This window comes from Apteryx mantelli, chromosome 2 (assembly GCF_036417845.1).
Source record: "Apteryx mantelli isolate bAptMan1 chromosome 2, bAptMan1.hap1, whole genome shotgun sequence".
NCBI lineage: Eukaryota > Metazoa > Chordata > Aves > Apterygiformes > Apterygidae > Apteryx > Apteryx mantelli.
Window position 1 is genome coordinate 31,566,839 of NC_089979.1, and position 10,997 is coordinate 31,577,835.

Here is a 10,997-nt window from a genome sequence, read left to right on the forward strand (position 1 = left end):
GAAGGAAAAAATTAGTTTGCAGTCGAGTAGAATGGGCAACACAGAATTTTCTGTTGACTTGTGTCCGTTGACCTAAATATAGTCTGATTAAAATTTAATTAAACATGTTTTCTTCAGAAAACTAATTTGTATAACTGCAGGCATTAAAATGTGGGTCCTAATTTGGCTGTAATTGGGATATGACTGGGGTCCATGAGTTTACTGTAGGCAGCCTCATCTGTGATGATCTCTATTGGTTGTTACACTGCTGTCTTCCATATTTGAGAGCCATGTACCCATGTTATCCTGAGAGTGTATACTCTGTTAGTAAGTCATTTATCTGTTTGGCCCCCACAGAATTGTTCTTAAAAACAAAAACAAACAAACAAACAAAAAAAAACCAAAACCCCAAACTGCAACATCTGTCATGGTTTATGCAAAGCCTATTTGTTAATAGTTAAGTTGCCCATAAGTGAACTGCAGCAAACCTAGTGGTGAAATTGAGACTAACAGTACAGCTTGAAGACTCTCATCAACAAAGTTACAATCAGAAAAGAAATTTGAAATTTGAGAGAGTTTGGAGGGGCTGTTTATCAGACCTGAAAGTTCATGGTGGAGAGTGGTCACTGGGTGCAGCGGTGGCATCGGAGTTGTGAAAGGCAGCTCTGCGATGGTTCAGCAATTGGGAGGTGGAAGAGAGGAGAGGTGAAAAAAAAAACAGGGAAACACTTGCACTTGCAACTAGAGGGCCTTTTAATTTCCTAACCAGATCGTTTCCTTTGATGAGCTTTTCTGTCAAACTTGCGTGTTCTTAAGCAAGGACATATTGCGGGTTCCCCAATAACTTCAAGCTAAAGTAGTACAATTTCTGTGAAGAATGTTTTACTTATTACCTTTTTGTGATGCTTCTGGCAGCTTTGTTAAAAGCCAAGTCTTAAGCAGGCCTAATTCCTGGACTGCTGCTTCAGGTTTTGATATAAAAGAGTGCTAACCTCTCAGATCAAGGTTGAGATGCATCTAAGAAACGTTATGAGGAAGCCTGCTTTAGTATTCTGTATTGTATAATATTCAGTCTAGCACTTCAGAAAGTATGGAATTTACTTTAAGATATAAAATTTGAATATATAATTTAAAATGATGGTGGCATGCGTGAATTTAGACTGAGTTGTTCTGTCTGTGGTACACCTCACAACTTACGCATCATGCACTGCTTTATACACAGGTACATTCATTAAAACTTGCACTTGAAGGTGTGGAGAAGGAAAGGGATTTCTACTTTGGCAAATTAAGGGAGATTGAACTTCTCTGCCAGGAACATGGGGGAGAGAATAATGACCTTGTCCATCGGCTAATGGAAGTTCTTTATGCCTCAGAAGAACACGTAAGTTCAAGTATAATACTTTTAATGAGACAAAACAACTTAATTCCATAGAAATTTATATTCTGTCATGTTTTATATTTAGGTCAGGAGAAACTGTAGCGGCTATGATTTTTCGCACACCCTCCTCCAAAAAGGAAGTTTGCATTCATAAATGTCAGACTTTTCAACTTGGGGAATGGATTCAGGGGGCTGGTTGTTTTTCACTGCTTCTGGGTAGGTTTTGTGCTCCACTTTTGCTGAAGTTAATCTGAAAGGGGAGGGGTGCATAATAATTTTAAATTGATTTCATATGTTCTTGAGCCTTAGTTTTATTTTTTCCTCTGCTGCCTTTCAACATAAAGGCTTTTACTCACATTCTTTAATGGGCTGAAAATTAAAAAGCAGAGAAATTCTCACAGGTTGTTGTTTAAGGTCTACAGCTAAGGACCATCTCTAGCCCATGTGGAGGTGTTGCAGTTACAGTACAGTGTAGGTTGCCAAATACATAATCATGTCTGCAGAGAAAATGCTCTTTAGCATTTTTTATCTTGTTGCTATAGGCAAAATTCTTCACTGTGCAAACCCAATAATCCTCTACTACCAAAATTTCAGAAATATCTTGTCTGCAAGATTAAGCAAGAATCTCATTGCATCTTGGACATAGCACTATAGACACTTATGCTCTGCAGCTTCCTGCTTTGTTGCTGCTTAAATTCCTCAGACACATTCAGAGATAATGATTTAGTGGAGATTTTGCTGAACAACTCCCATTCATGCTAACTAAATCCCTGTATACACTGTTCTGATGATTGACCCTTCGGTCTCCAGTGAACGATAGCTTTGGCTGCAGAGTGTATAAGCATCAACTTAATTTTTCAGTAGCACTGTGGTATATTGTAGGCTTTCTTATATTTGTTCCTAGAAAGCTGCTTCTGCAGTAGTCAGCTGACTTAAAATTTTATGTCAGAAGCAGTGCTGAAGCAATTGCTAACTCATATGCTCTTTTTTAAAAGATCAGTAGAGCATAAATGCAAGTTAGATGTGAGAGGGTCACGAAGTTGCCACTGACAGGGGTCACCACTCAGATTGGAAGTGACAGAGGAAAGAGGATTTGTTCAGTAGTGTGGGGTGAGTGCTAGAGAGGAAAAGGAAAAGGAAATCATTATTTTCACAGGAGTAAACAGTGGGACAAACTTGCCAGACACGTGAATAACAGACTAAAAGAACTACATGTGTATAGTGGTCAAAGATGATGTCTTCTGGATTCAAGAACAGTGATTTATTTCTAAAGTGAAGCCAGAGAAATCCTCCTTCTCACCATACCCCCACCACAACTGTCTGTCTGTTGGCTTAAATAGTAAGTGATTCCCAGCCAAGGAATGCATTTGTTGCTTTCTTCCTGCAGTTTTCATTACTGGCAGAACACATTACAGAATGTCCTACTTCAGTCCACATCTCAGTATTTTACCTGCTTCCTCCCTCCAGCCCTTTCCCCGTTGAAAGCATCACCAGTGCCTGCACATGAACTACATGTGCCTTTACCTAAAATTTGTTTCCTGTTGGAGAAGAAAACTGTTCTCCCAGAGAAGAATACAGACTTTTCTACTGAGGCTGTTCCCCACTGAATTATTTGTATCTTTTAGTGGGAGAAGTGATCTCCTCATCTTCCCGGTTACATCTCCTCCTCAGCTGGAACTCAGATGGACTGTGGTTTTCTGAAGTGAGACCCCAGCTTTTGAGAGCAAAAGCTTGTGATCCTTGCTGATGCATGGGAAGGACATAAGTAAATCCCGCCTACATTTTTTTTTCTTGCAGTGTTCTCTCAGTAGCCTGCTTTGCCTTTAGGTTCTGTGGTTTTTTTCTGTCTCTGTACTGATTTTTTTTTCCCCTCATCTCCAAGTTAAATTTTCTTTATCTCACAACAGTTTTCAGGTTAATCCTTTGGTAACTGCAGTTTGGATTTCCTGAGCCCCCAAAGGAAAATAGCCCCAATTCCCAAACCACAGGCAACTCCAGCATTCCTGGTTTCTTGCTAATAAGTTCATGGTAAATCTAGCTTTGACATATATATATATATTTTTAACCTCTCTTTCAGAGTGTTTCAACTTGTCAGGGGCAAAGTGAAAAAAAGGACTACCTTTATTTTCAGGATTCGTCACTGTTATCAGTAATACTGTGGCCATGAGGCTTTTGTTCAGGAAAGGGGATGCAAGGTGATACAGTTCACACATACTATACAAGTCATCCCTGACCAAGGCCTTGTACTTGAATATCACTACTGACTTCAATTTGTTTTCCATTCATATTTCCAAAAACCTTTTGATAGCATTCTCAAACCCTTCTTCTCTAGCTGTAACTTGACAGGCATCTATTGTATTCTTGATAGAGATCATGTCTTATTTATTCATGCCAACTGTTTTTATTCAGGAGGGACAAGTCTCTCTCTCTAACTAATTTTTTGTTACACTTAATTTAATCCTTGCTTGAAAAAAAAAAAAAAGGCAGCACTTTAAGTGCAGCTCACATCTCCCAGTAGCTAATGGATCTCCCATGAGAGTTGCAGGCTGTCATGTGAATTCTATGGGGAATGATTCAAAATACATACAAACAGCTTATTCCCTACAAAAAGTGTTCTCCAGAAGTTTAATTATTGTAGTTCTACATTTGAGAGAATTTCACCGGGTTCATGTCATGATTTTTTTTTTTTTTTTTTTATTAAGAGTTCCAAGTCACTAAATCGTGTCAGTCATGCCACTTCCTAAGTTTCTGGGCTTTTTTTTTTTTTTTTTTTTTTTTTTAATTTAAAGAAGGTTACATTTTTAAGAGTGATTTTGGGGGGGTGCTATTTAGATTTGGGGAGGGTGAGATTTACAGCACAAATTCCAGTTCGGATTCCTTGTTTTTAAAGGCTTCTTTTTCTTTTCACTGGTATGCTGAACCTCATCATTATCAGTCTTTGCTTATGCAAGAGGGGTGCTGTATTTGCTAATGTCATTTAAAGTTTGTCTGGCTGATTAGTCTGTAATCCTTTGTTTTTAATTTTTAATTACAAATTGCTCATTTGTAATCCTCTCACATTTTAGTCAGAAAGATCAAAGTTGACAAAGAAGTATGAAAAAAAGGATGCACTGGGGAGTGGGGGAAGTGGCCCATAGTGCTTGTGCTGTCGCTGCTAAAGACAGGGCTGAGACCTCAGATAGTATGTGAAGTATTTGATAGCCTGTTCGGTTTTACAGTGGGAGAGTTTCAGACTGATGAACCAGAAGAGACTGTGTCTAGGAAAGCCTGAGCCATACAGGTTTTGGCATAAAGCAAACTGTTGCTGCTTTTGCTTTCCTACATAGGCTGTTCTGGTTCAGTTCAGGTGGAAGGTGGATGGATTGCTGCTATTTGGTCTATCAGTTGCTCAGTTCAAGTTTCCAAAACAATTGCTCTTAATTCAGTGGGTTTTGTATCTTCGTGCTCTAGCAGCCACTACATCTGCTGCCGCTATTGGAAAAGGCAGCCCATGGCAGCTGGCTTTCATAATGTCTAGCGCTTCAGTCTGCAGTCACACCTGAATAGTTCAAGGCAGATGGATTGAAGGGTCAAAAGCTAGTATCTCTCATAGTGGGAGACAAAGATGACCATGGTCCTATGATCCGAGCCAGAAATTAATGCTCTAAATATATCTTGCACTGCTTTCCTTATTAGGGGATGATATTCAAAGAGATTCCACAGTCCCAAGGTAATTGTGCATTGTGACTCTTGTCTTTCCCATTTCATGTATTTATACAAGCTGTACGTACTGAGAAGCACATGTCCAAATCTCAGAACAACTTTGGTAGTGGCAGATTTACCATTTCCATCAAAGGCAAGCCTGGCAGGAGAGGAGCCGCTGCTCTTGTTCACACTCACAGAGTAGGTTCCCAAGCCGCTCCCTACGGCTAGAGGCTTCTCCTCCTGTGCATGAAAGGATACCATGTATGTGACCTATGAAATCTGCCTGAATGTGCTTTTTAATAGGTGTATCTCATAAATCTGTGTATGCAGAGCCTTTTGAACCAGGTGCATTGCAGAGCAGGTCACTTGAACGCAGGAGGAGGGTCAGGACGTTACTCACTCTTTGCCTAGATGGGGGTAAGGGGACATAACTCTACGGCGAAACGCACTTCAGTGTTGCCACCCCGTAATGCTGGATCAAGCTCTCGCAGCTGTCAGCTGGTGGCCATGCAACTCGCATCCTGTAGAAGTCTTGCACTCTTGCAGCCCGTCACAGAAGACGTGATTTCTAGCTGCTATGCAAAAAGCTGTTTTGACTTGATGTACTCTATGTAATAAGGTCATCGTTCCCCCTCAAGGGACCATGAGGTGCCCGGCTGCAGTTGCCCTGACTGGCATATGTGGCTTCTACCTGAAAATAGATCCTGAGTGATAGAGGGCTTCATCTGTGATTTTGCTATTTCTGTATCTGATGAACAGCTGAACATTTCTGTTGTTTCAGCAAATGTTAGGAACCTTATTCTCCTGTTTCTGACCTTTAGAAATATGAATATTTTACTGCTAGAAGGAAAATATTTTCTTATTGCATAAGCTTCTCTGAACTGTTCTGGGAAAATTAAAGTTATGGCCTCCATTTCCTTTTTTATTTTTGCCTCAAGTTTGAAGAATTAGCAGTATCTTTTTTTTTTTTTTTTTAATTTTGTTGTTTATACCACTGGCTTCTAACGAAAACTCCTGGGAGCCAGGCTGGTTCTGCAGAAGTATCACATCAGTGCTGGTATATTTTGAATGACAGCTCAGTGTCTTGGAAGAGTGTTTTCCTTCTAAGTTGCTTCCAGCTGAGTGCTACTAATACAGGGCAGAGTAGCTGTATAGGATCTCTTCAGTGAACCATTCTCTGCAAAAATGAAATCCACTGAGAGAGAAGCTGTAAATCAGTCTTCTTGAGCTCTGATACATCTAGGCCAGTTTGAGATACCAGCTGTTGTTTCTAAATTGGAAATTGATTAAAATTAGTGTCATCTGTTCTGTGTGTCCAGGGTTGCTTTCAGTCAGGGAGTCTTCTTGCTACAGCAATGTACCTTCAGATGCACAGCTCTGGAAATGACTATGCATTATATTTATTTGTGATAGGGAAGTGTTTATTAGTGATCATCTGACTTTTAATAGTAGCTGTGTAAGTCTGTGAATGCTGAACTGAATTTTTTTCATAGAAAATATTTATGTTCATGCTTAGCGAGTCTTCTGTTACACCTTCTGGATAATGCTGCACATCAAAGTTTTGGAAGCCTTTGATCTCTGGTCTGTATTAGCATGGGTAAATCATTTTGTGGGGGTAGAATATCTGACTTAAAAGTGCAGCTGAGTTTAATTTTTAAAGCAGTTGATAGCAAAAGTGTCAAGTCCATTTTGTGATATAAACCTAGAGTGAAGATTATGTGAAAACTAAAGCAAACAGGTCCAGAAATCCTTAGACAGACTGAAAATGGGATGACATTAGGATGCTGTGATACAGCATTTAACTGTTGGGCATCTCACTGTCTAGCTATTTAAAATATTTGTTTACTGGAGCAATCATCACTTGGTGATGTCAAAAACTGACTCTTTCTCTGGGGAAGTATCAGTACTGCATACACACTGATTAAAAACAAACAAGTAAATATATTTTATTATAACTCTACCAGATGCTGCTTTTCTCAGGTAACAACTCATTTTGTATTTATGTGCAAGTCCAAAGGTACTTGAGAAATAATAAACAGTTTACAACTTCATGAAAATAGGTCAACATGGATTAGCCTAATGTAGTTTTGAATTTATTTACCACTACTCACACTCTATAGGCTGCAGCAACAGATTGCAGTAAACAAACTTATAGTTTTAAAACTCATTAAATGAAAAGCTATGCAAAATAGCTACTGAAAGTTTCATTGGTTCACGATTCTGAATTACGTTACCCAGGAGTTAACATTTATTTTACTTATTTTCATTGCATTTCAGATAGATTTTTTTTAAAAAAGCTCTTAATTTTAACTTTTCTTAATATATTGTCTTAATATACTAAGTTTACTGTTTGTTAAGCTATTTTACAATTATAGCTTTGTGTGAAAGGACTTACAGAAATATTGGGTGCAGATGGGGAACAGGAAGAGACAGAGAAGAAATACAAGGGTGTCCAAGTAAGTTGTTGGCAACCTTGAAATTATTAGCTACTGGTGTCTTCTCACTAGAATGAAAATTAGAAGTTAAGCTCTAGGCTACGGTGAGCACTGTGGGACTAGGTTACGTGAGGAATGCTTTCTGCTAAAGAATGTTTTGGGGTCTTTTCTTCCTTGCAGGAGAGCCACACAGAAGAACATGAAGTTGAAGAGCAAGTCCATGAACAGCCCCAGCAGCAGGAGGAGTACTGACTCACCCAACGTCTCTGACAATTTTCGTTATGTGTGAGAACTTTCTTCTGGAGAATGGAACGTGTGTGGCCTCAAACTTGAAATCAGTTCACTCCAAGTCTGCCATTAACATTTATGTACCATAGTGAGTGCCAGCCAACCACTGCATTCTGTACCCATACTTTGCCAAGATGCATTTGCAGAAGTCTTTTTTCAGTGTATCTTCCCAAGAGGTTGTAGGGCTACATCACCTACTGTACATCACTGCAACTTCACCACTTGGCTGCTTGAGATTTGTTCTGCTCTTTAAAAATATATATATATTTATTTTTTTCTTTTTGTCTTAAGTATGATACACTTGTAACTTGTTCTAACATATTTATATTGGCATTTTGTGTGGCAAGAAGTACCGTACCACTAGCTGTGTCTCTCACTTTGTGGTGCTTTGGCGTTTTCTAGTACATCTGCCTTGGGGCATAAATTCAGTCAAACAATCGGAGTAAAGGGATACAGTGGGAGTTATACTCAAGCCATAACGATGAGGTGTGTTGTGGAGGAAAAATGTTTGTGTTGCTCACATTTATTCCTTTTCTGCCTTCACAAAATGGAAGGCAAAGCATCTGTTTCACTAGGAAAGATTTAAACCCCCGTGTTAGAAAGCTTGTTAGAAAGCTGCATGATATGTTTTTTGGCTTATTTCTGGAGGATAGACATCCACATAAGTTTCTTGAAAACCCTCCCAGTTTCTTGACTAGTCAGCAGACATTTCCCAGCTTTTCTTCCTTCCTGAGGAATTCTGTCCCAGCCTCCAGCGTCAGCTCTGCATCCACAGAGCTCAGGGCTGATTCAGGAGAGAAATCTCCTTGACGAAATTGTAGCTGCAGGACACCATCTCTGGCCTCATACCTGACTTCCCACCCCCCCAGAAGAGGACAAAGTAGGCCAGCCATTTCTTTTTGCTATCTTCCACCTGCTGCCCTGGCCATACAAGTATGGAAGAGGGAAAATTTCCTTATTAGTGCTAGGCATGCTCACAACTTATCCGCAGGCCAGCAACAGAAGTAGCCCTGAAAATGCCCACGCTCTCTCTAAGCAGGCGGTGAACACCTCATGGGTGTTGAGGCTACTTCTGAAGCTCGGAGAAGCAGCAAGAAGTCCTTGTGGAGACAGAGCACATGTCAGAGAGGGACCAACTGATGGAGGGGGACAAAAGCAGTTCTGAACTTGGCTGACCTTCCTCCTGGCAAGGCTGGCGCTGTGCAGACCCACATCTAACCTGGAGATGTCTGCACCAAGGGTGGTCCTTTCTAATAAGGTCCCTATTATCCTGTTCTAAATGATGGTATTTTTTAACAGAAATATCTTAATGTGTTATAAAGCATTCCTTATTTTTCTTAAAACTGCACATTCTAGTCTCTCTGAATATTTAATGCTTGGTATTCTTGGTCTCTCACTTGATTTCTTAATTCCAGATTGTTACTCTGGTTTAGCAGGTACACAGAAGTCCTGTCCCAGTCTGCAGTCACTGAAAAACTCAAAAACCTATTAAACAGCTAAATCATCTTAGGTCTTCATGGAATCCTAAAGTGTAAGTTCTCAGCTTACACTTCCAAAAGGCTTTTAATTAACATTCCCCCATCCCCCCCACTTCTAAAACACACACGCACACACACACACTTTTCTGTTTTTAGTAAATCTTTTACAGCTAAGTGGCTCTTAGCTAAACGAGATCACTGCTGTTGCTTTGCACCACAGACAAAATATAAAATACTGTTAAACATTAGAACAGGTATTTCCATTTTCTCGGTTGCTCCCTCTGCTCAGTGGAAGAGTTTCTAGACTCTCTGGGTTGAAAGTTTTCTGGCCCTGCCTCCAGCATTGACCTCACTTCCTGCCTGATCATAGTGAAAGTACTGTAACCTGTAGGCCAGCACTTTCGTTTCTAATTTTGATTGGTTTACAAGTAAGATCTGATTTATAAAAATGTGCATTTTCCAAAGTATTTCCAAGAATCACCACAAATGGGGGAATTGTCATTTTCATTGTATTTGTGTTTATTAGAACATATGTATTTATTACAATCGTCATTGTAATAAACAGTAGTTCTTCATAATACTGTTGAATTGAAGAGCAGTTAATGATTTTTTTTCCAGTCTCCAGAATGTCCTTTAACATGTATGGGATTTCTGATGGTGCAAGGAGTTTGGGGTCAGGCTATAAATCAATTTCATCAGCAGCGGTCTGTGATTACTGCGGTTCATCCTTCTGCTAATCCTTGAGCAGGTGCAGGCATGGAGAGCTTTAAGAAAAAAATGTTTTTCTGAAGGTGCAAATGGTTGACTTGTTTAGTTCCCCAGAGGGAACAGAGCCAGGCCATCGTGCCACTGTCCTTTTCTCTCTTCAAAGCACACACGCAAAACCTGAACTTTGTTTCCTGAAAATTCCTTTTTTCCTATTTTTGGTCTGAGGGCCATAGCACTCTCACTGCTTGTATCAAGGAGGAAGTGACTGACGTAGGGAGCCAGGGCAGTAAATTACCTCTTGGGCACTAGAAATTTGGCTGCGCTGAGGGGAGAGCGATGCTCTGAAAGGGGAAAGAGTTGTCCTCCTCCCCCCCCTCCCCCTGTGAGTAATCCATTATTCCGTTATGGTTTTAATATGCATTTGTAATTACCTTTACTAAATAGCACACCATAAAGCTTTGGTTATATATTAAATGTAAACTGAAAGGAATGTAAACATATGTATTGTTAATTATAAATAGATAAGTAATGACATAATAGATACGGAAAGTCTTATTCAGATGTATCGGTCATTTTACGTTATCCACAAATTGTCGCATGGTAGAGTAGATTTTTGTCTGAATATGTGAATAACTTGACTTGCGTTTATCTTTTTACATATTTAATAAAAAAATATATGTGAAAATCTGTCTAGCTCTAGAGACTATTCAAAACCTTCTAAAATAATACTTTCCTGTTTTAAATACAAATATTTAACTGCTTCAGTATTGATTGTGTATGGGAGCAGGAAGAAGGTTCACTTATTCTCTGTGTGTGTGTGTGTGTGTGTGTGTAGGTATGTTTCTTTCCACAAGAATCCAGCAACTGTGTCACCTTTCACAAATCAAAAAAATATATCTATAAAAACAAAAACTAAAATGGCTGAAAGCTTCTTTTAGCAAACACTTTCAATTTCAGAGTACTAAATCTCATTTAGTATCACTCAGTTTAGATAAAGCAAAAGTGGTGAAGAGCCACAAAAGTGGGAAAAAGCCAGGAGGTGAAGAG

At 39.4% G+C, this 10,997-nt stretch overlaps 1 protein-coding gene across 4 annotated transcripts in view; it reads left to right on the forward strand.

Annotated features, from left to right (window-relative positions):
* Window positions 1-10,635, forward strand: part of MAPRE2 (microtubule associated protein RP/EB family member 2) — a 94,467-nt gene extending 83,832 nt beyond the window's left edge. For 2 of the 4 annotated variants that reach the window (XM_013954701.2, XM_067290431.1), the window contains 2 exons: window positions 1,202-1,360; window positions 7,657-10,635. In XM_013954701.2, the coding sequence (XP_013810155.2) occupies window positions 1,202-1,360; window positions 7,657-7,728 (231 nt within the window). In that variant the 3' untranslated portion in view covers window positions 7,729-10,635. Of the gene's footprint in view, window positions 1-1,201; window positions 1,361-1,442; window positions 1,574-7,656 lie in introns of those variants that run through there. The other 2 variants (XM_067290430.1, XM_013954703.2) reach the window with 2 other exon arrangements.
* The last annotated feature ends 362 nt before the right edge of the window (window positions 10,636-10,997 follow it).